Genomic DNA, 24,951 nt, shown 5'->3' on the forward strand with positions numbered 1-24,951 from the left:
TGGGTGCATATCATTTGCAAACAGTAATTTTATTTTTTCTCTTTGCTCGTATCTTCTTGTCTGTACCCCTTTAATGTAGGATAGTGGCCTGATCTTAATGGCCAATGGTTCTCTAATTAAAACACATAAGACAGACAGACAGAAGACACTTTCCTAGGACCTCCATGTAAATTAAAAAGAACAGGGACTTGTCCATTCACAGTCATTCTAGCTGGAGGATTTGAGTATAAAAGTTGTATCCATTATATAAATGTGCCTTGAAATTTGTTTTTCTCCAACACCCAAAACATACATTTCCACTGGACATCATTGAAAGCTTTTTCGGCATCTAGACTTATGCCTTTCCTACTTTCATATTTCTGACTGCATCGTAAATCAGCCAACTTGCATACTTTACTCACTCATGCATTCCCCTTACAGATCCTATGTGATCTGACGACATCAAGAATGGAATGACCAAGCTTGGTCTGCATGGGAGATTTGCATTCAATGCCTCCATTCTATGCAGATCCGTCTCATGCAAGTTCATTGTGGTATCCTGAAAATCTGACTGGCTAGGTGTGTCCCAAGTGCTCAGGTGAGAACCCCTAGTCTATCCAAAACAGCTGCTACAATATTTGTCGTCATGGAAAATATTAATGGGTCCAAGTGATTCTAGTAGTAACATTTTTCTCTTTCTTCGGAAGCACTGTGCTCAAACCTTGATTAGATCCCAATTAAAAAGTTCCTTTTTTGCTATAAAAGATCTAGAACTTCAGACCTCGATAGCTTATACTATTCTGATTCAAAATAGACACCTGGTTCTTTGACTAATTTCATTGAAAAAGATATAATTAAATCTGTCTCTGAGATAGCAGTGTTCAGCTTTTCTTTCAAGTCTTGGACCAACTGAGGCCAAGGTAAAACTTAACCTCCATGGACAGGTTTTTTTTTGGGGGGGGGGGGGGGTTTATCAAATATAGATGGAGCAGCAGGGCCAGTGCAACTTGCTGTACAAGCCTGGCACTTGCACGTGGCAGGGACCTAGAGGGGGCGATGGTCTGAGGCCTTGACTGAGATGAATGAGCTTATGGCGCCACTGCATGGTAGTTCTCAACCTGCCACGTGGCGAAGAAGGGGAGGAGCCATAGGGCCACAGGCAGTTCCCAACCAGCTGCATATGGTGAAGGAGAGGAGCCACACGACTGCTCAGTGAAGATGAGGGAGATGAAGGGCCGCAGGGTGGTTCCAACCAGCCACGTAGTGAAGATGAGGAGCTGCAGGACCACACGGAACCTGCTAGGCAGCCAGAAAGAAAAAAAAAAAGCCAAGAGGCAGCTCCCAACCTGCCCTGCGACAGAAGTGGAGGGCCAGGGCTGCTGGGAGAGGCCTTGGTGTGTATATGAGCAGGAGGGAACCTGTGCGTGTGTCTGAGCAGAAGCAGAGCATGTGTGGGTGCCTGAGCATGTGCGAGTGAGAGGAGGCATGGTTGGGTGGGTGTCTGAGCATGTGTATGTGCGAGAGGGAGCACAGAGACAGATGCAAACTCTAGGGATGATAGAATAAGAGGTCTAAATAGTAGCAAGTTCTCTGAGCAATAAATTCTTCAGTTTATATTAGGAAAGCTTGAGGTATCTGAGCATGTATATATGAGAGAGAAAGCATATGCACGTATATGTAGGTATAGATCTATATCTAGGAGAGAGAGAGAGGAGAATGTTTAAAACTAATCGGAGAAAGTTCTTTTTCACTCAACGCACAATTAAACTCTGGAATTTGTTGCCAGAGGATGTGGTTCGTGCAGTTAGTGTAGCTGTGTTTAAAAAAGGATTGGATAAGTTCTTGGAGGAGAAGTCCATTACCTGCTATTAATTAAGTTGACTTAGAAAATAGCCGCTGCTATTACTAGCAACAGTAACATGGAATAGACTTAGTTTTTGGGTACTTGCCAGGTTCTTATGGCCTGGATTGGCCACTGTTGGAAACAGGATGCTGGGCTTGATGGACCCTTGGTCTGACCCAGTATGGCATGTTCTTCTGTTCTTATGTTTTTTTTTTTATGCATCCCTCTCTCACTAATCCACGACAATCTGAGTGACTGGAAATCAAAAGATTCCACGTATGGAGAGCGAGAATTATTTTATCCTTATTAGTTTTAATTTTTGGATGCTGTTTGTGTCTATTTTGAAATATTTTATTGGTGTTTGAGAAATTGAAAACAAATTGGGCCGGATTTTCAAAAGGTTACGCACGTCGGGCCTGTATTAAAAAGGCCCAGCGACACGCGTAAAGCCCCGGGATGCATGTAAGTCCCAGGGCTTGCAAAAAGGGGTGGGGCGTGGCCAGAGGCCTCTGCAGTGCCGGCAGTTGGCTGGCGCACGCAACTTACTTCAGCCCCAGGGCTAAAGTAAGTTTTACAACGAAAAAAAAGACAAAAAAGGTGGGGGGGGGGGGGGGGGGGGGGGGGGGGGTAGGGAAGTTCCCTCCGAGGCTGCTTCGATTTCGGAGCAGCCTGGGAGGGAACGGGGGAAGGCAGCCGGGGCTCTGCGCGTGCAAGGTGCATAATTGTGTACCCCTTGCGCACGCTGACCCCCGATTTTATAACATGCGCGCACATGTTATAAAATTGGGCGTACATGTGCGCGCGCTGGGTAGCGCGCGCACTGTTTTGAAAATCTACCCCATTGTTTTTAATTATTGGATCTTCCATTCATCAGCTGTTTTGAAATATTCTTTCTATTAGTATGTTTATACTGTTATGATGTATTTATTATATTTCTTGATTTTATTGTTTACTGTCTGAGAATTGATGATGGTTTCTGTTTTTCCATTTTTGCACTGCATACGCAGTCTGAATTGTTGTGGTTTTCCTATTCAGTTTTTGCCTGCATGCTTCTATTTATACTTTATGGTTTCCTTTTCCTGTATTTGGTGAGGGTCTGCATGTGTCTGAGGAGAGTTATTCATCCATGTATAATATGAGGTGTTTTGGTGTGTTAGGGCCTGGTGTAATATTTGCAATGTTGCCTTTTCATAGATAGGGTTGTTACATTTTTAAGTGCTGGCAGTTAGTGCTGTTTTGGTGTGGGAGATTTATTATAATTTATGCAAGCCCACGCTTAACATGCATTACAGTTGCCCTAATGCCAGATGGGTTCCAAGTGTGTTTTTTTTTTAATTGGGTTTTTCTGGTTGGCACCAAAGAATTGCATGCAAATCCTTGTGATTATATTTTTTGAATATTCTTTTTCATGTAAAATCTATTATAAATGCATAACGTTTAACTGTGTATGTGGCGAGAGCAGGAGGCAGGGGTGCAAGGGGATAAGATTTGCTTAGGGTACCTAATACACTCGCACCAGCAATGGGTTCCGGGGCAGGAGGTGAAGACCCGGAGGGTAGAGGGGTAACAGGTTTTAAAGTTTAGGTCCCCAGAAGGAACTGGGGTTTATTTGGCAGGCCCGAGACAGAGACTGAATGAAGTGTGGAGGGGAGGGGGGCAGCACAATAATTGTTTGCACAGGACAGCAAAAAAAGGCCAGCACTGGCCCTGTGGAGCAACATAAAAGCTTATGATAATTTGCCTCAAACAGACTTGATATTTGCTCATTGTCCTTCAACTCCTTTGCTTGTTTAAATCTTTTTTTTTTTTTTTTGACTCTAATATGCATGATTACGTATTTTGGATTAAGAAAAGACTACAAGTATTGTAGTAAACAAAAGAGGACCTCCGTTCTTTACAGGTTTCCTGGGCTACTTGTGAGCCCTCTGCCTCATTACTAGGGACAGACACGAATGTTTCTTGTAGGCTTTTTTAACTTACTGTAGAGTGGGAAGCAGAATATTGCAACTGAACTCTGGACTTGTGGATCTGGACCTTCTAAGCTTAAGTTAGTTTCCAATCTGCTGTAGCATTTTCTCTGCAGGGTAAACGCAACCCCTCTGGATACAGAACCAGCTGCTGACACATTTAGATCTGTTGGAATAAATATGGTAATGTGAGACTTGTTTACCCTTGGAATAACTGTCTCGAGTTATGGCCTCAAGTAGCCGCCTTGTATGAAATCCAGTTTCCTAAATCAGCCATGTTATATTAGGCTGCTACATGTTAGCAATTGTGTATATATATGGTGTCCTGTCGCACACGTGCTCTCTACCCCAAATATCTGCTTGGCACAGGAAGCAGGATACTTAGCTCCTACTGGGTCTCCTCGGTGCAGTGTACTTAACTTAATGTCACTCAGCTGGGTTGTGCCAATGGATCATTATTGTGCTGAATGTAGGACGTCCGATTCAAGTATTGTTGATGAAATGCTTGCCAGTAGTGTGTTTCTGGAGAGTAAGAAGTTTGTACTCATGTCAGTACCTTTTTTTTTTTTTTTTTTTTTTTTTTAATATTTTGACTAATACTAATGTGGTGGTGGTTTTCATGGTAGAGTAAGTTTGTCCCATAGACTCTTATCACCAGAATTTCATGCAGTATATACCAGAATCCTTGGCGGCTTGCTGAGGTTAATTTTTTATGTCGTACAGTAATTTTGTAGCCTGCTAAGAGTTAATCATTGATGGGGAATTCTCATAAGAACATAAGAAATGCCGTCCTGGGTGAAGCCCTGTAGCCTATCTGCCCATGGCCAATCCAGGTCGCGAGAACCTGGCAGGTACCATAAAATCCTATTTCCTGTTCTCACTCCCAGGGATAGCCATAGCTTTCTTTGGTTTACCTGGCTAATAATGTGTTATGGACTTTCCCTCCAGGAACTTGTCCAAACCTCTCTTAAACTCCGCTGTGCTCGTCGCAAAGTGCTTTCTACGATCTGGTTTGAATCTGCCTGTGGTTAGTTTCATGGAGTGTTAGCATTTTTCTGTCCTTTATCTACTCATTCCAACCCACCTATGATTTTATAAACTTCTCTCATGCCCCCTCTCAGCCATCCCTTTTCCAAGATGAAGAGTCCTAGGCTGTGTAGCCTCTCGTTATAGGAAAGCCATCCCGTCCCCGGTATTAATTTTGTCACCCTCCTCCTAGTTCTGCCTCGTCTCTTTTGAGAAGGACCGACCTGAACCGCACACAGTGTTCAAGGCATGACTCCGTAGAGAAACGACGTACTGCAGCGAGGTGAAAGTGCCTGCCTTGCTGGACAGATTTAGGTTCAAACAGGTGCTGACCTCTTTAATGAGATGGGAGCCTCCATTCTCTGCCCTCAGGAACAGAGCGGCCTTTGATGTCGGCAAGGCCCACACCCCCTTCCCTCAAGGAGGAGGACATGATGCTGTGGCAGCTCCGCAGGTCAATAAATAGTATGGTACCTCCCCCGCCCAAACTAAGCAAGCGCAAGGCACAGCTGAGTTTAGTAACGTTAGTAAATAACATACTGGTCCGATCAGGCTGCCCAAGTGTCAAAGTATAAAGTATCAATAAGCAACCCAATATGCAGTTTAATGCTAATTGTTCAAGCCTTGCTTCTGCCTGATTGAAGAGTAAGCTGCCATGAATTTTGAGCATCACAGTTTCCGTTTTTAATGCAGAGCGTGGAGTGCTTTTGCTTACCATAACATGCCTCGGATGCTCTGCAAGGGAGGAAGATGAATGCTGAATGACTCTGCCATCCAAGAACCACGGCAATGTCCAGGTGAAAGTTAACCTGCAATAGCTTGATGCTGTTTGCCATGTGGATCGAATGCTATCAAGAAAATGAACGATATTGCATTAAATCATCTTTAATGTCAGTCCAGTGCTTCAGTTGGAAACTTAACTAGAAAAATCAGCTAATGAGATCTATTTGTGGGCAGCCAGTACTCCATTGCATAGCATAGGTTTGATGTGACTTGTAGAATTCAAGATGCAGCAAAGGTCAGCTTTTGAGTTGCATTATCATACATGGTTTTATAACCACAACGTATGTGTGTGTGTGTGTGTATATAAGATCTTTAATGTTGGCTTCGTGATTGAGAGAGGTTCTTACTTTTGGCTGCAAAGACTTTTTGAAAGAGGATTTGGAACTAATTTGACTCTCCACAATTTCGAGATCTTGTTGAATTAGCACCCGGCCTGCTTTTTAAAGAGAGAGAGATACTGGTTACTGACGACATACCAGCATGGAGTTCCATGAGGTCATAGCAAATAGTCCAAAAGATTTTTGTCAAAATGCATGGTCTGAAATATACAGGGTTCTAGTGCGAATTAAGCTACTTTTCTATTTCTTTTAAGAGACGTCCAAGAAAAATTACCGTTTTTCTCTCTTTCGACTGTAACCTTACATAGTAGATGGCTAGCAGAAAAGAGCTTGTTGGCCTATCCAGTGTGCCCAGTTGTCTTCCTGTGGTTCTCTACCACCTTGGGTAGAAAAACATCTAAATTCCTGTATTTAAACCAATATAAGCTCCAGGGCTGACGGCAGGAGAGGGCAGGGCCCAGGACAAATCAACCAGAGCTGGGCTTGGCAAGGCAGAAATTGATAGTATTGTGAATAGAGCTGCCATGGTAGTACAGAGCCCAGGGTGGCTTCCCCTCTTTCTTCCTCCAAGGACCTCCCCACCCCTCCCATGTCTTTTACCAAACCTCGCAACCCTATTTCTACCACTGCCCTCTGTTCCAAGCATAATTTAATATCCGTTACCACGTTGGCCTCCACCGTCTCTGCTGACAGGCTGTTTCAGACCTTGTCTTCCTAGCACCCAGGTCCCCTTTCATGTCTTTGCACCCAGGATTCGTAGTAATCCCAAGCAGCCACCAAAACTAGTGAGGCCATATTCCGAAACATTTGGCCACCCCTTGCTGCTTGATGTTACGGTTATTACTATGGCTGCTTTGTGCAGGAGACCTCCGCCCACCTTTTTTTCTCAGTATGCCCTCCACCTGCCTCTACCATTACCCAGAGCAGGTTTTGGTTCTGTTACTATTTTGGCTCTCACTCTCTGGGGGGGGGGGGCGGGATTCAGAGAGCTGATGAGTTGTGAAGAAAAAAGGGGCCAGGTGGGAGATAGTGTGCGCACACCATCGCCCCCATATCCCCACCGTAAAAGGGGTGTTATTTCCGACATTATCGCCTGCAACAGTACCAGAAAAAAAAAAGTTTACTCTGCCCCTTTCCCTAATTTAAATCTTACCACCTCTAGGTGGTAGTTATTGCGTGCAGTAGGGCGTTATGTGTGATTTAACACCCTACCGCACGTGATAAGGCCACATTGCATTTTAAAGAATGACCCTGTATACTTACTGGTAGGCTATTCCAGAATTACCTACCACCCTCTCAGTAAAGAAGTATTTCTCGTGTTTCCTCTGAACCTTCTTCCATGCAACTTCATATCATGGTCCCTTGTCCAGGAACTTCCTTTTTCTGTGGAAAATTTCACTTTCCCATAGTTCATTGAAGCCTGTCAATTATTTTAATGTTATACTCCCCTCCTGCTTCCCCTTCCCCTTCCCCTCCCCCTCCTTCTCAACCCACTCTCTCCTCCTCCTTGCCCCTTCTTTCTTTATCCTCCCCATCGTGCAGCTCCAGAAATTCCGTTTGAGCCATGTGGTGCCCGCAGGTCTTCTGAACGCAGATAGCACCATCTCGTTCTAAGGAGCACTGCAGCCGCCTAACTTTCTTACAGCCGGCAGAAACTGGGAGAGGAGCCTCTGGCTCTCGCTAGCAGTTCAAGTTCCACTTCACTTCCCTCTCCTCCCATGGCAGTGCCTCGGGGAGCCGAGTTGTCTCCATAGCTTTCTCTCTAGCGCAGGATTGGGACCACTTTTACCATCTCAAGGGCCAAAACTGTTTCCCAAAACTTGAGTGCTGCAGCTAAACTGGACCGAGCTCCACAGTGGTGGCGTAAAACTACGGCGTGGACCAAATGCTGTTTATAAAGTAAACACAAGAGCACATATTGTACAGAATATTCAAGGTGTGTTAGAAAGAGATCAGTTAGCTTTTTCAAACTTTGCTTGTATCTGTTGCAGATGCCTTTCTCTTTTGTTTGTGGTTTTTTTTTAATCCCTGTGTCTACACATTTTCATGTTTTAGTTTAGTTTTTTCTAAGGGGCCCGTTTACTGAAGGTTTCTCACATTTTTTCTTGTGGGAAAAATGCTTAGTAAATGGTCTTAACATTTTTTCATCTCGAGTTGATATTTTTGCCTTTTTATTTTTCACTGTCTTACGAACAGGCAAAGCAAAACATTTTGGTCACGGAATCATACAACCTTCAAATCTGGGAGACAGACAGACACCCCATCCCCTCATTTTTAAATCATCCCTCACAAAGACAGACAAGTGCACAGACAACTTTCTTTACAAAGATAAACACAGCCACGGCATTCTCCGGCTCATACACATCAAAATTGGCTAAAATGAATTGAATGCATGGGAATAAAGGTTAAAGAACAAAACAAGTATAAGATGATTCTTCTTTTAATTGGACTAGCTTTCAGAAGTTGGCATGCCCTTCCTGAGGTTTGAAAACGCAATGAGCAAAAGATGACTTGCCAGAAAATACAAGCAGCCCACAAAATACAGTGCAAAGGGGAAAGGGAATTTGAGGTCTTAGCATAATCAGACGGTGACACAGTGGAATTTTATGACAACTCGGGGGCCTGAATTTTCTAAGTCACATTCTTGGTGTATTATGTTATTTCATGTTCGGTCCAAGGACCGCCGTCCTTGGACCGAAGAACAATCCAAAATGGTTTACCATAATTAAAAATAAAATAGTAATTTACATAAAATTCTCATTAATCTTTGGCTCAGCGTGCAGCAGTGGTTGAAAAGGCAAATAAAATATTAGGAATTATTTGGAAAGGAGTAGAGAAGAAAAGTGAGAATATCATAATGGCTTTGTCGATCAATGGTGCAACCATACCTTGAGTATTGTGTGCAGTTTTGGTCGCCCCATCTCAAAAGATATAAAAGAACTAGATAAGGTATAGAGAAGGGGGAGCAAAGGTTAAAGGGAATGGAGCAGCTCCTGATAAGGTATAGAGAAGGGGGAGCAAAGGTTAAAGGGAATGGAGCAGCTCCCTTACGGAGAAAGGCTAAACAGGTTAGGGCCCTTTAACTCACAGAAGAGACTGAGAGGAGATAAAATCATGAGTTTGGTGAACGGGTAAATAAGGACCGGTTATTTTCTTATACTCCGCCTTTTGGGAATATCAAAGTGGATTACATCCAGATGCTGTAGATATTGCCCTCTCCCCAGAGGGCTCACCAGCAGATTTAAGACAAATCATAGGAAGTATTTTTTTTCACTCTGCGCACAATCAAGCTATGGAATCTGCTCCCAGAGGATGTGGTCAAGGTCCCTAATGTAGTGGGGCCCAAAAGAGGATTGGACAAGTTCCTGAAGGAAAATTCCATAAATAGTTATTAGCCAGGTAGACTTGGAAAAGCCAGTGATTAACCCTGGGAGTGAGATACAAGAAATAGATCAACTATTGGGGATTTGATAGGTATTTATGACCTGGACTGATCACTGGCCTCGTTGGACCGTGGTCTGACCCAGCATGGCACTTAAGTTCTTACAGTATAACAAACAGTATAGAGAAAATACAATAAGCAATATATCAAATACATAAAAATACTGCTAGAAGCTTAACTTGGCTATACCCCACTCTCACTAGGGATGGGTAAAGTCATAGCTCCAACAATTTTAATTCTTAACATATTACCATTCAGTTTAACACAAAAGCAAGCCCACTCAATATCTCCACTATACTACCTAGGAACCCAACCGCAACAATACATTCTTAAATCCCAGTCCCCTTATTCCTTCTGTAGAGATGACATCCACCCCCCCCCCACCCCCCTCCTTTATGTTCACCCTTTTGTGAGCAACCCACCCCTGCAGTAGGGCTCAGTTAAACGAGGGCCCTGTTGATGACAGTAATTGGGCAGGCTTCATTGGCCTGTGAGCAAACAGGAAGGCAGGGATGCTCTTTGGCTGGATTGCCAGCAGTCCAAGGGGCTCAAGTGGAAAGAACTCCTGTTAGCACCCACATCGTCTCCCTTTCTTCTGCAGTCTTCGCCTTCCATTGTGGTGCTTTGTTAAACGTGTATCCCAATATCAGGGCCCTTGTAGGTTGCTGTCTGAGTCCAATTCCCTGTCACTTCTTGCTGTTGAAGCAGAGAGCAATGTTAGTTGCTTAAAAAGCGTCAAGGCTTATTGGTTAAGGGTAGTAACCACCATACCAGCAAGTTAACCCCATGTACTTTTTTTTTTTTTTTTTTCATTTCCATCCTCTAACCTTTAGGGATCTATAGTGTTTATTCCATGCCCCTTTGAAATCTTTCACCATTTTTGTCTTCACCACCTCTGCCAGAAAAGCATTCCAGGCATCCACCACCCTCTCCGTGAATAAATATTTCCTGATATTGGTTCTGACATGTCCTCCCTGGAGTTTCATTTCGTGACCCCTAGTTCTGATTTCTTGTCAACAGAAAAGGTTTGTCGATTGTACATCATTAAAACCTTTCAAATATCTTAAGGTCTGTCTCATATCAACCCTGCTCCTCCTCTCCTCCAGGGTATACATATTTAGGTCCTTCAACCCCTCCTCATAAGTCATTTGATGGAGACCCCCCACCATTTTGGTTGGCCTTCTCTGTTCTGCCTCCATCCTGTCTCTGACCCTTTTGAGATACGGTCTCCAGAACTGAACACAGTACTCCAGGTGAGGCCTCACCAAGGACCTGTACAAGGGGATTATCACCTTTTTCTTACTGGTTATTCCTCTTTCAATGCAGCCCAGCATTCTTCTGCGATTAGCTATCACCTTGTCACATTGCCTTGCTGTCTACAGATCGCTAGACATTATCACCCCAAGGTCCCTCGCTCCTTGTACAACAGCCCGTCACACCACAAGACCTACAGCTCTTTGGATTATCACACCCCAGATGCATGACTCTGCATTTCTTGCCATTGAATCCCAACTCCCATATCTTTTGCCACTGTTCAAGCTTCCTTAAATTACATCTCATTCTCCCTTCTGGCATGTCCACTCTGTTGCAGATATTAGTTTTATCCACAAAAAGACAAACTTTACCTTCTATCCCTTCCGCAATGTCATTCACAAAGATATTGAGCAGGACCCGTCCCAACACCGATCCTTGCGGCACTCCGCTTAACACTCTTCAGAGTAAGTTCCATTTACCATCATATGCTGTCTTCTATCCGTCAGCCAGTTTGTAATCCAGGTCACCACCTTGGTGCTCACTCCCAAGCTTCTCATTTTATTCACAAGCCTCCTATGTGGAACTGTATCAAAAGCTTTGCTGAAATCCAAGTAGATCACATAAAGCGCTCTTCCTCAATCCAATTCCTTAGTCACCCAGTCAAAAAAATCAATCAGATTTGTCTGACAGGACCGTCCTCTGGTGAATCCATGCTGCCTCTGGTCCAGCAGTTCTTCTGACTGTAGATAGTTCACTATTCTTTCCTTCAGCAAAGTCTCCATTACTTTTCCCACGACTGAGGTGAGGCTAACCGGCCTGTAGTTTCCAGCCTCCTCTCTGTTCCCACTTTTGTGAAGCGGGACCACCACCGCTCTTCTCCAATCACTCGGCAGCATACCTGTTTTCAGGGATGTATTGAACAGGTTGTGCAGGGGACCCGCCAGCACATCTGAGCTCCTTCAGTATCCTGGGATGAACCTCATCAGGCCCCATGGCTTTGTCCACTTTCAGTTTTTCTAGCTCTTCCCATACATTCTCTTCTGTAAACGGAGTTGTCTACCCCCCCCCCCCCCCTCCATTTTCTTGTTAACTAGTGACAGTCCTTCTCCAGGGTCTTCTTTAGTGAATACTGAACTGAAGTATTTGTTTAATATTTCTGCCATTTCTTCGTCTCTCTCCACACATTGATCCTTTTTACCTTTCAGTTTCACTATATTAGTTGGACCTTTCTCTGATGTATCTGAAAAATGTTTTGTCACCTCACTTTGCCTCTTTGGCAAGCCTTTCTTCCCCTTGATGTTTTGCTTTCTTGATTGCTTTCTTCGTATCCCTCAGTTTCAAAAGATATTCTTCCTTGTTTTCCTCCCTTTGGGATCCTTTTATATTTCCTGAATGTTATTCTTTTTGCTTTTATCAGCCAACTCTTTTGAGAACTAGATAGGTTTCTTATTTCTCTTGCTTTTATTTACTTTTCTAACATATAGATTAGTTGCCTTTGTAATTGCTCCTTTTAGTTTGGTTCACTGTTGTTCCACCTCTCATTTTCTTCCAGTCTTCTAGTTCTCCCTCCAGGTACTTCCCCATTTCAACAAAGTCCGTATTTTTGAAGTGCAAAACTCTGGTCTTCATGTAACTTCTCCGTATCCTATTTGCAAAATCAAACCATACAGTTTTGATCACTGGTACTGAGGTGGGCACCCACCCAGACATTAGAGACATTATCCCCATTAATGAACACTAAAGTATAGCTCCCTGCCTTGTGGGTTCCATTACATTTATATGAACAAAGCTCCTTACAGGGCATCCACTATCTCTCTACTTCTGTTAGATTCAGCAGAAGGGATTCTCTAGTCTGTGTCCGGCATATTAAAATCTCCAACAATTGCCAGTTCTCCCTTCTTTCCCACCTTTTGGATGTCTTCGACCAGATCTCTGTCTAATTCTTCCGTTTGATTCGGAGGCCTGTAAACCACTTCAGTAAAAATGGATGCACTAGCCTTTGTTTTTTAGGACGGCCTATAATGTTTCTTCTTTACCCCCTCTTCTTGCAGCTCAGTTGCTTGGATATTGTTTCTGACGTAAAGAGCTACTCCTCCACCTTTTCTTTCCTCTCCTCTCTGTCCTTCCTTAACAAGTTATAGCCCAGTATGGCCGTATCCCTATCATGAGATTTCATGAACCATGTCTCCGGGACAGCAACAATGTCCAAGCCGCCTCCACAATAAGGACTTGCAGGTCTGGGATTCTATTGCCCAGACTATGAGCATTTGTGCTCATACCTTTCCAGGTTTTCTCATTCAGGTTACTGCTTTTCTTGACTTGTTTTGTGTCTTATTCAGATGACTTGTTATCCCCTTCACCCATTTCCTTTGTATTTGAGGGGTAGCATTCTAATTTCTTTCTGCCACCCCCATCGTCTAGTTTAAATGCCTAATGGCATAGGATTTGAATTTCTGAGGACCCTTTTTCTTGCCACAGACAGATGTAAGCCATCTTTGACATAAAGCCTTTTACTGTTTCATACACAGCCCCAGCCTCCTATATATCCAAAACTTTGTTCCTTACACCAAGTTTTGAGCCATGCATTGAAGTTATCCTCTTTCCCCTCTGCATGAACAGGTAACACTTCTGAAAAGGCAATAGTCTTCGCCATCTGACTAATCTGGTTCGCCAGAGCCTGGAAATCTCTCTGTACCACTTGGATACTGTTTCTAGCAAGGTCATTGGTTCCCAGATGGATGGTATCAACTTTAGAGTCTTTGCTTTCTTCTTTGATCCTCTTGATTTTTGAATTGCATTTCTACAAGCCAATGATCCTGGAAGGCTTTCAACTGTAGTGTTTCCCTCAAAAAGAGTTTCCAAATTAGTGCCTCTGACTGAGTCACCCAACACAATGAACTTTTTCTTTTGTTTATTGATTGTATCATGGAATTTCTGTGTGCTTTGGGTTTCTTTTTTTTTTCTTTTTCCAGATACCACTTCAGTCTGTATTGCAAGAGTTTCTTCAATATCTTAATTTAGAGAAGGCATTTTGTATTTGTGTCACTTGAGAGGGCACATCTCTACGCATCACAGGTCTTACTCTACCAGAGCCCACTGTAATCCATTTGTTCTTGGGTTCCTGTATGCTCTATGTAAGTGGGGGTGGACATGTGGGATACACATTTGTGAAGAATGGTTGTCATTGGGTCTTTTAGGACTTATCCTACCTGAGTCCACTGTAAACCCATTTTTTTCTGGGCTTTTTATTTTTCTATAGTAATGGGGAAATGATCCCTGAATACTGTAAAGTGGGAGAGGATTTTTTTGGTGGTTTCTAATACTTTTATTGCAGCTAATTCAGCTTTAACTTGATCCAACTCCTTTTTCACAGACGAGAGTTCTGAACAAAATGGGGCAAGCCCTAAGCTTCCAGATAATTTGCCTCAAAATAAAGGCTCCACGATTGTTATATTGGATAGTCCTCATTTTGCTCAATTGAATTGATGGAGAACACCTAAAGAATTACCAAATTTCCAAATTAACTTGTTTTCAGTTATGTATCCAGGCAGACTATCAGGCCGATTCAGTAAAAACGCGGGAGAGCGGACTAACGCCCGCTCTCCCGGCACATGCACTGGCCACTTGCTGGTGCGCGCGATACAGTATGCAAATGAGGTAGTGCGGTAGAATCGGGCCAAAGGAGACGCTAGGGACACTAGTGCGTCCATAGCGCCTCCTTTTAGCCCGGAACGGCGGCTGTCAGCGGGTTTGACAGCAGACGCTCAATTTTGCTGGCGTCAGTTCTCGAGCCCGCTGACAGCCACGGGCTCAGAAACCGGACGCCAGCAAAATTGAGCGTCCGGTTTTCGGCCCGACAGCTGCGGGCCGAATTTAAATTTATTTTTTTTTAACTTTTTTTTACTCTTCGGGACCTCAGACTTAATATCGCCATGATATTAAGTCGGAGGGTGCACAGAAAAGCAGTTTTTACTGCTTTTCTGTGCACTTTCCCGGTGCCGGAAGAAATTAGCGCCTACCTTTTGGGTCAGCGCTAATTTCTGAAAGTAAAATATGCGGCTTGGCTGCACATTTTACTTTCTGTATCCCGCTCGCATACCTAATAGGGCCATCAACATGCATTTGCACGTTGAGGGCGCTATTAGGTGCTGCGGGTTGGACGCGCGTTTTCCTCCCCTAACTGAATAAGGGGTAAGGGAAAACGCGCATCCAAGAACAGTACTGTATCGGCCTGTATATTAGCAGAACAAACCCAGAAGTGGGTGGCTAGAAGGGTAGGGTGGGAGGGAACTAAAATAGTTTACACTTGCCCACAGCTGTTCACCCAGACTATTTATCTTCTATTGAGTTTGAACAGCCCTTCCCCCAGACAAGCTGACCACCAAGAAAGAAGGCCAACTGCCCTAGCAGAAGGTTTGGAGGTGGGTGAGGGACCGCACCATGAGTTTGTCTGTGAGCAGGAGGATATTGAAAGCAATCCTTTCCCAGGGTGGTGGTCTGTCCTGCAACTAATCTGATTGGTTCCTGGATTATTTCCTCCTCCCTCCGAAATCTTATTATATTCCCCCCACCCCCATGCTATTCTGGCCAGGGCTAGTATGGTTGTTCTTGCTAACTCAAACCTCCATTACTCCGACTTGGCATCCTGCAAGGTGGACTCTATCCCTTTTACCCTGTGGGAATTGGTGGAAGTAGGTAGTCGTTACTCTCCTAATTCTTCCTTTTCCTTCCCCCGGTCCATATCTTATTTCCCCCCTCCCAATCATTATTTTCGTCGTCTTCTTCACAACTAGAAGCATGTGCAGCTCTTTGTCACTTCTGTCTTGCTTTTGCCTGGATGCCCCCAAGGAAACAGACCAGTTACCGGTAAGTCCTGTTACAGCTCCCTACTTACCTATGCATTGCTCTGGTGTGTTTCTCACTTCTACGTGGCTTCTCCTCTCGCTTTCACTATTGGTGGTGCCTAGTGGCTTCTCACAAGTCCAGAGGCAAGTTCATTAAGTGCAATTGGATGGGCTTCAAGCCTTCTGCCAATCATTGCTTAGGCTGCTCTAGAATCGCCAAATGATGCTGGATGGAAGGAAATGTAGAAAAGTCACTAGTCACTGCTCCCAACGTGCCTTCTGCATTCCACCATACATCTTTAATGAGTATGGTGGCCCTGGGGTCCACAGAGTGGAAAAGTGACAGAGGCAAAATTAGCATATATTTTGCCACTTTTTTCCTTATTGGTTTTACTTCGGGGGGGGGGGGGGGGGGTGCAATTATATAAATAATAATTGTATGTATGGCAACAGGCAACTCTAAGGTCCTCCTCTCCCTTCCTTGCTCTTCTGGGTTGCTTTCTCCTCTACACCTACAAGTTCTTCTTTCCTCTGTCCCATTTCTCCCCCCCCCCCCCCCCCTTAAAGTTGTGGTAAACCAGCAGCACAGTCGCAGCAAGGGAATGTATGTTTCCTAGACTCCACATCATCCTACTCTCCCCGAGCCCACTTCCTTTCCTAAAACAGAAATGCACAGGAACGGGGAGGAACTACTCTCACATGCTGGCTCCATACTGGCATCTCAGTCAACTTCTCTGCTGCGGCCAAGGAAGGGCTAAAATGAGGTGGTAAGAAGTGTGGTGCTCCACGTCTGCCCTGCTATCTCGACAACAACTGATGGCCATCTGGTAGCCACACTATACTGGTATACTAGCTTCTAGCTAGCCATCCTTGCTGTAGGGCACATTGCCCTCTATCCTCTCCCCCATGCTTCTGTGGCCACACCCAGAATAAAATCCTTTTTAATGGTGCAAGGGACATACATGGCATGTAATAAAAATGTTTTTTCTTACGCGGGGCTCTTGTGGCGCACTGTGTACCCATTCAGACTTACGTTGAACACCTTTAGGTAGTGTATAGATGCACTGATATTCTGAATTTACCCGCAGCTGATCTTTATGATGAGTTTTTTAAAATAGTATTCTTATATGCTGCACAGAGTATGATGTCCCTGTCTCCCTAAGATTCAATTAGAGTTAATGCAATAAGAGAAGGTAGCCTGAAGCTAATGACTGTACATAGCCTTCAGGGAACACTTATCAATTAAATTGAACTCTGAATCAGACTATAAGCAAAAATAGCTTAATAGGTGACATGTTTTGGATGCAACATTATCAGCCCTTATGCATACAGCTAAGTCCACCATAATTGGAAGCTTCTGGTGTAAGCGTCTATTAATGTTGACAAAAGCGCACACTTCCTCGTTTTCCTTTTCTTGTTAGACATCTCTCTTCTCCCTGGGGGGGTCATCTCATCAGGGCCCGTACTTGCTATCTGGCTGCATTCTGTGTCTGAAGGGTTCGGGGTTTTCTTGCACAACCGTCCGTCCCCCCCCCCGGCATAGTACCCCAAGATGAGGCACGTGGTCGAACCTTTCCCCCTTTCCATTTACTTCTGGTGTTAAAAGTGTTTCTGGCTCTGGGATGTTTTAATAGCGTTCTCTGGCTACTTTAAAAATCACACTTCAGCAGTTTTGTGTGATCTGTGGGTAAGTTATCGGTGAGACTGTGGAAAGATGCTTATGAAAGGCAGAGAAGGCGGCCAGAGGTCAGGAAGCCTTGGTGCTGAAAGGAGGCTTCCACTAACTATGCATGGGAGACGGTGAAAGTTTGTGTTGTACCGTTAAGAGTGATTTTCAGTTGTTAATATTTTAAGACGGAGAGAGAGGCAATGCGGGACCACTGGAAGTCACTTGGGAAAGAACAGAGTGAAAATGCTGAGAGGCCTTGAATTTTGCTGACATGTAGCATACCGACAAATCTTAGGCTTAAAAAAAAAAAAAAAAAAAAGTGAACAAACTTACAATAACCAAACGCCCCTGCTATTTTTGTTGGAAGGCATGCTTTGGGTTTTTTTTTTTTTTTTTTTCCTAACCTTGTACCAATTTGAGGACACTTACACAAGAGCTGGGAAATTCACGTTACTGGTTCTTTCCTAATGTACTTCATAGGTTGGATATGTAGCCATTTTGAAATTTAAATAATTGACTAGAGCGGCTGCAGTTAACCTTAAGAATAATTATCATTCTTTCAGACTTTGAAGGAAATTATTTTATAATACTGTATTTAAAACACTTTTTGCCTCTGTTAAATTGTTAGCACTAAGTTCCTAGTCCCCACTATAACCTTTGCTGCGCCTCAAGAGCCAGAGTTTTGTGTTGGAGACATTTAGACCAGTGGATAGTTGAACCACAGTATTACATCTGACAGCAAGCAAGGGTAGGAAGAGAAAAGGAGACTCCCCTTAACCTCTGTCTGTACAAGAGGGACGTTTCATAATGAGAAACCTTGAAAGTTCAGTTTGGTTTCCTTTGCCATTAATGTTTAGATATTACTGGTGAATGTATTTGTCTGAATAACAATTGCCTTTATCAACTAGCATCTGGTTTTAGTGCGTATGCATACAGAAATAAAGGTTAACTAATAAAAACAAAAAATTATATATATAATACTAACTTAATGCATGTCAAGAGCAGATACTCTATTCAGGTCAGAATTCAGATGAGCAAAAGACAATAAAGTTAGTGTAGGTGCAATATGTGAATCCTAAAAGGCATTACAGGCGGGGGGACCTTTGGGTGATCCCTGGATATGTGCACGTGATGTCGTAATCTTGGTTGATGTCCGTCTGTTGCAATGGCAGCTGGGCATGTCATAAACCCTTCATTCCAGGATAAGAGCAAACCACAAACAGTGGAGGAGAAAAATGTCCTTGTATATTTTAAGTGCAAATCCCTGTTGGTCATTTAATTTGTTTTCAAATACAGGGGTGGTGTGCAAACAAGTCTCATTTCGGCTTGAACCAGGCGGTTTACAACCTGCTTGCATCTCAGTGGATATTTCATATTTCACCCAGGTCCACTGGAGAAATCCATCAAATGCTAGTGGTGGATCTGGGTGAAACTCGGAGATTCAAAAAACATGAAAGCGGATCTGATGATATCACTTTGGACTATTTTGGGGATAAAAAAATTAAGTAGCTTTTCCGATCCAGTCTAATTTTCCTTTAAATAAAGTTTGGGCAAATAATTTGACAATACCTCAACGTTTTTTCTGGAGTCTTCAAATTGACCTGCAAACCCTTTTGAAGACGTTCCCACGTCTCTAATGATCTCTTACTTTGCCTCTTGCAGGATCTTGATTTCAGAAGCACCCTAGATTGGAAGTGTTGTGATGTGAATCAACAAGTCCCATTGCCATGTCCTTTGCTTACCCTACCTAAGTTGGTCACTTCAAGAAATCCCCCAAGCATGAATTTAAATCGGGCAAACTACAACCCACAAGCCATATCTAAAAAGGTTAGAGGACAGTTTGCCTTGTGAGAGAGCCCAGCCGTCTGACTGAGAACTTCACTTCTGCTCTGCTTTTGACTTAACCTTTTGAATTTGGTCAACACCTGTGAATGGGTAGTGTCTGATTTTAATGTTGGGAAGGATGCACGAGTGGTGGCTATGGACCTCGGATAGGTCTGGCTGCTGAGGGTGCAGAAAGTTTCATTAAGTTTTTATTATAATGCAGGGAATGTCGTTTGCATCAGTCTGGCAGTAAGAATCTTATTTGGAGATGCCTTTCTTGCTGAGGTTGTGAAAATCATGGCTTATGTGTTTAATCTCTATGCTGGATTCTGGCTATAGGTGATAAAGCCAGTGAGCAGCTGGCAACCTCGCTTGACTTTAGGGTAGCTTGCTATTTTTGGTCTCTATTGTATGCATTTCATGTGTGATGTGCTTATAAATTGCATATTGTCTTTTGTTTGCATTTTACTTTATACACCATTTTGGGTGGCTCCTCTTAGAGCTAGAGATGCAATACATATAAACTTTTATTTTTAAATATAAAAATGTAGTGTCCATAAAGATGCCTGATTGCGAGAGACTGCTACGCACTGAGCAAGTGCTGCACATTTCCTCACTCTTCACCCCCTAGTCCAGTTTTCTCCAACCATGGCTTCAGTCTGTCATTTTATGGAAGTTCAGGAAGTGAGGGCTGGAAGGGAGAAGCTTCCAAAATGTTTGGGGGGGGGAGTTTTTCATTAATACATTGGTTGATTAGTACTTGGGCAGGTAGTGTTGATAACTCTTTCTTTCCTCTGTTTTCACTTTTCTAATGTTTTGTTCTTCCTCCTGTTCTGTATTTTTATCTTCCCCTATCAATGCTGAATTCAAGTAATTCTATTTGAATGCAATCAATGGTAGAAAAACTCTTCAAAAACCTAGGCATTAGCACAAATGTTTAGAAGCCAGGGAAGACCTTTTTATATCGTTTTTGTTTGCTGTGACTTTCTTTGCTCTCCACTTCCCCCCCTCCCCTTCCGTTTCACCCCTGTATCTCTGTCTTCTGATTCGTAACGCCAATGGCCACAGTAACCATGCCGTAGCCCCTCCGGGGCGGAGCAGCAGTTTCCTGCCCCGGGCTGCTTCCACCACCTCTCCATGGCTCTGGCAGGGGCTCAGCTCCAGCTAATTTCAGGGACCTGGGTGGCCTGGTGCCCAAGTATTTTACAGCCGTGAATAAAATAGTAGACATTCTCTAGAGGAAAACGCTTGCTGATGCTTTGTTTTGTAGACAAAAGTAATTGTTCTTATTGACCATTGCTTCTTGACCTAAACAGGACAGTACTTGCAAATGTCTATCGACTTGTTTTTTGTTTTTTTTAATATCAAAATAACTGTACCTGAGGGAACATCGTTAAAGATGTGTAATTTGCTCTAATTTAGTTTTTGGCCTTGGTGAAACTACCAGCTTGGGTGTCGTTCGGTTTGAATTACGGCCGTGGTGGTATTATGGAGAGCAATAACTTAGACCAGCCTTGGTAATGAATTTCTCAGCTTTAACTTTAGACAGCAGTTGGATGTGGTATCAAGAGGTAACTTGCTCACGACTCTTGTGGCAGACCCTTCAGCTTGCAAGTCTTGTTGTCATTTGCCTTTTAATAAAATACCACTTACTTTCCCTGTCTAAACTAAGATTAACAAATTGCAATTCCTGCATAAAGGAGGTAGGTGGCACAGGATGTTAGTGCTAATTGAGGATTCTTTTGATAGTGTTCACCTTGCATGAACCCTCATGGCTTTTTTTGTTTCCTGCAGATGCATATTCAACCTCCACCAGTGAGAATGGTGCCAAATCCGAATCTGTGGCCAACCTACAACCACAGCCATCGCTGAATTCAATCCAGAGCTCTCCTGGTCCGAAACGATCAACCAACACGCTGAAAAAATGGTTGACCAGCCCGGTACGCCGACTAAACAGTGGAAAAACCGAGAGCAATATCAAGAAACAAAAAAAAGTACGGGATGGCCGGAAGAGCTTTGACTTGGGCTCCCCTAAAGCCGGAGACGAATCAACTCCTCAGGGAGACAGCGCGGATGAGGTAGGTCATTTATCTCTGTGCAATATAAAAGTCTAATCTGACACGGAGCCAGTAGACTGCTGCTAGGATGAATTACTATCCTGTGGATTGATCTGGCCTAGCTTTATCAACATAACAAGCCCACTGGCCTCTGTATGATTCATCTGAACAGTTTTCCACTGCTTGAAACTAGAAATCATCATTCAGCACAAATTGCCATGCTAAGCCAAGGAAAGATTTTTGCATACAGTTTCCTGCTGTTTTTCTGTTTTCAGTAGCATATCCTTATTAAATTTAATATTAGGTAGTAAAAAATTAATGGTGCTCTTGTTGAACTTACCCAGCCGTAGACTGTCTGTGTCATCTAAATCTCCTGAATGAATGAGTTTGTCTTTATTTGATTAGGCATGCTTTCATTTTTCCTTTACCCGTTTTGGTCCATTTATTTGTCTGCATGATCAAATGTGATCATTTTTCCAGTGTTTGCATTATTTTTAAGTGAGGGATTGAATAAATTAGTTTGTGGGTATTCTTAGGAAACTAATGCATTGCATAGTGTTAGGTACGTGATGGAAACTTTTGTGATACAGGAAAACATTGGGTCAACTATGAGGTTTCACGTGGACTGAGAGGCGAGATATGCTGACTGCCGTGTTATCTGTGAGCCCTATCGAAAAGACTTCTGCTGGCTTTTGTTTAGCAGAATTGTGCCAAGCGTCTTTATTCTGGTGCTGGGCAGAAAATAACAAAATAACCAGCTCGTCATTTTAAATAGTGCAGAGCTGTAGTAGCCATATTAAGCCTGGAGAAAACCAGTCAACCTCCTGCAACTTCTGGAAGTGACAAATATGGACAAACAATTTTGCAAATAAAACTTGTGCAAAAGGCACGCCTTTTATTTTCCTCCTAGCTTTGCCTATATCTGAATTCTGGCTCAAATAGAAACACGATGGCAGCAAGACCATGTAGCCCAACCAACCTGCCCATCCACATCAACTGCTCAAAGATCCCCTAGGTCTGTCCCATGGTTTTTTGAATTCAGATACTGTCTCTGGAAGACAGGATTACTCCTGAGCCTACTCACATTCATTCATTCTCATCCCAGGACTCTTCATTCCAGAGCCTCCTTTCACCTCCTGTGCATTGATACCTTTAGTATTTAAATGTCTTATCATATCTCCTCTTACACGTCTTTCCTGTAGGCTATGCATGTTTACATAAGAACATAAGAAAATGCCATACTGGGTCAGACCAAGGGTCCATCAAGCCCAGCATCCTGTTTCCAACAGTGGCCAATCCAGGCCATAAGAACCTGGCAAGTACCCAAAAACTAAGTCTATTCCATGTAACCATTGCTAATGGCAGTGGCTATTCTCTAAGTGAACTTAATAGCAGGTAATGGACTTCTCCTCCAAGAACTTATCCAATCCTTTTTTAAACACAGCTATACTAACTGCACGAACCACATTCTCTGGCAACAAATTCCAGAGTTTAATTGTGCGTTGAGTAAAAAAGAACTTTCTCCGATTAGTTTTAAATGTGCCCCATGCTAACTTCATGGAGTGTCCTCTAGTCTTTCTACTATCCGAAAGAGTAAATAACCGATTCACATCTACCCATTCTAGACCTCTCATGATTTTAAACACCTCTATCATATCCCCCCTCAGTCGTTTCTTCTCCAAGCTGAAAAGTCCTAACCTCTTTAGTCTTTCCTCATAGAGGAGTTGTTCCATTCCCCTTATCATTTTGGTAGCCCTTCTCTGTACCTTCTCCATCGCAATTATATCTTTTTTGAGATGCGGCGACCAGAATTGTACACAGTATTCAAGGTGCGGTCTCACCATGGAGTGATACAGAGGCATTATGACATTTTCCGTTTTATTCATCATTCCTTTTCTAATAATTCCCAACATTCTGTTTGCTTTTTTGACTGCCGCAGCACACTGAACCGACGATTTCAATGTGTTATCCACTATGACACCTAGATCTCTTTCTTGGGTTGTAGCACCTAATATGGAACCCAACATCGTGTAATTATAGCATGGGTTATTTTTCCCTATATGCATCACCTTGCACTTATCCACATTAAATTTCATCTGCCATTTGGATGCCCAATTTTCCAGTCTCACAAGGTCTTCCTGCAATTTATCACAATCTGCTTGTGATTTAACTACTCTGAACAATTTTGTGTCATCTGCAAATTTGATTATCTCACTCGTCGTATTTCTTTCCAGATCATTTATAAATATATTGAACAGTAAGGGTCCCAATACAGATCCCTGAGGCACTCCACTGTCCACTCCCTTCCACTGAGAAAATTGCCCATTTAATCCTACTCTCTGTTTCCTGTCTTTTAGCCAGTTTGCAATCCACGAAAGGACATCGCCACCTATCCCATGACTTTTTACTTTTCCTAGAAGCCTCTCATGAGGAACTTTGTCAAACGCCTTCTGAAAGTCCAAGTATACTATATCTACCGGTTCACCTTTATCCACATGTTTATTAACTCCTTCAAAAAAGTGAAGCAGATTTGTGAGGCAAGACTTGCTCTGGGTAAAGCCATGCTGACTTTGTTCCATTAAACCATGTCTTTCTATATGTTCTGTGATTTTGATGTTTAGAACACTTTCCACTATTTTTCCTGGCACTGAAGTCAGGCTAACCGGTCTGTAGTTTCCCGGATCGCCCCTGGAGCCCTTTTTAAATATTGGGGTTACATTTGCTTTCCTCCAGTCTTCAGGTACAATGGATGATTTTAATGATAAGTTACAAATTTTTACTAATAGGTCTGAAATTTCATTTTTTAGTTCCTTCAGAACTCTGGGGTGTATACCATCCGGTCCAGGTGATTTACTACTCTTCAGTTTGTCAATCAGGCCTACCACATCTTCTAGGTTCACCGTGATTTGATTCAGTCCATCTGAATCATTACCCATGAAAACCTTCTCCATTACGGGTACCTCCCCAACATCCTCTTCAGTAAACACCGAAGCAAAGAAATCATTTAATCTTTCCGCGATGGCCTTATCTTCTCTAAGTGCCCCTTTAACCCCTCGATCATCTAACGGTCCAACTGACTCCCTCACAGGCTTTCTGCTTCGGATATATTTAAAGTTTTTACTGTGAGTTTTTGCCTCTACAGCCAACTTCTTTTCAAATTCTCTCTTAGCCTGTCTTATCAATGTCTTACATTTAACTTGCCAATGTTTATGCTTTGTCCTATTTTCTTCTGTTGGATCCTTCTTCCAATGTTTGAATGAAGATCTTTTGGCTAAAATAGCTTCTTTCACCTCCCCTTTTAACCATGCCGGTAATCGTTTTGCCTTCTTTCCACCTTTCTTAATGTGTGGAATACATCTGGACTGTGCTTCTAGAATGGTATTTTTTAACAATGACCACGCCTCTTGGACGTTTAGATCTTTGTCTGCCAACATTTGCTTTATAACAAAGACCATTGTTCGTTTCAGTAACCAGACTCCATCGGGTTTATATGCTTTTGAAGGTGCAGTCTCCAAAACGGTACAAAGTACTCCTTATGAGGTTTTACCAGAGACTTATACAGAGGCAATATTGCCTCCCTTTTTTTTTTTTTTTTTGCTGTCCATTCCTCTCTATGCACCCATCTATCCTTCTGGCTTTCGCCATCACCTTATGAACCTGCTTGTCCCTAGATCCTGCTCTTGTTTCATGCATAGAAGATTTGATGTGTTGACATTTATTTATCACGTCCCAACACAGCTCCTGGCGATTTCCAACATAAAATCATCAGTGTTTGATAAAACACAGCTTCTATAACAACCGCACCTCATCACCCACCCTCGTTACCCTTCCATGGTGTTCACTAACAAACATTTGATATTCCACCCCCACCCCCAGGAATGGCTCCCAAAGCAGATTGCAATCACTTGTAGGCTAGCAGGAACAA

The 24,951-nt window shown here is 43.0% G+C and overlaps 1 protein-coding gene across 6 annotated transcripts in view; it reads left to right on the forward strand.

The window, feature by feature from the left end:
• Nucleotides 1–24,951, forward strand: part of KALRN (kalirin RhoGEF kinase) — a 1,195,491-nt gene that overhangs the window by 1,010,429 nt on the left and 160,111 nt on the right. For all 6 annotated transcript variants that reach the window (XM_029605245.1, XM_029605240.1, XM_029605241.1 and 3 more), the window contains one exon: nucleotides 20,764–21,047. In XM_029605245.1, the coding sequence (XP_029461105.1) occupies nucleotides 20,764–21,047 (284 nt within the window). The remainder of the gene's footprint in view (nucleotides 1–20,763; nucleotides 21,048–24,951) is intronic.

Source organism: Rhinatrema bivittatum, chromosome 6, assembly GCF_901001135.1.
Source record: "Rhinatrema bivittatum chromosome 6, aRhiBiv1.1, whole genome shotgun sequence".
Classification (NCBI taxonomy): Eukaryota; Metazoa; Chordata; class Amphibia; order Gymnophiona; family Rhinatrematidae; genus Rhinatrema; species Rhinatrema bivittatum.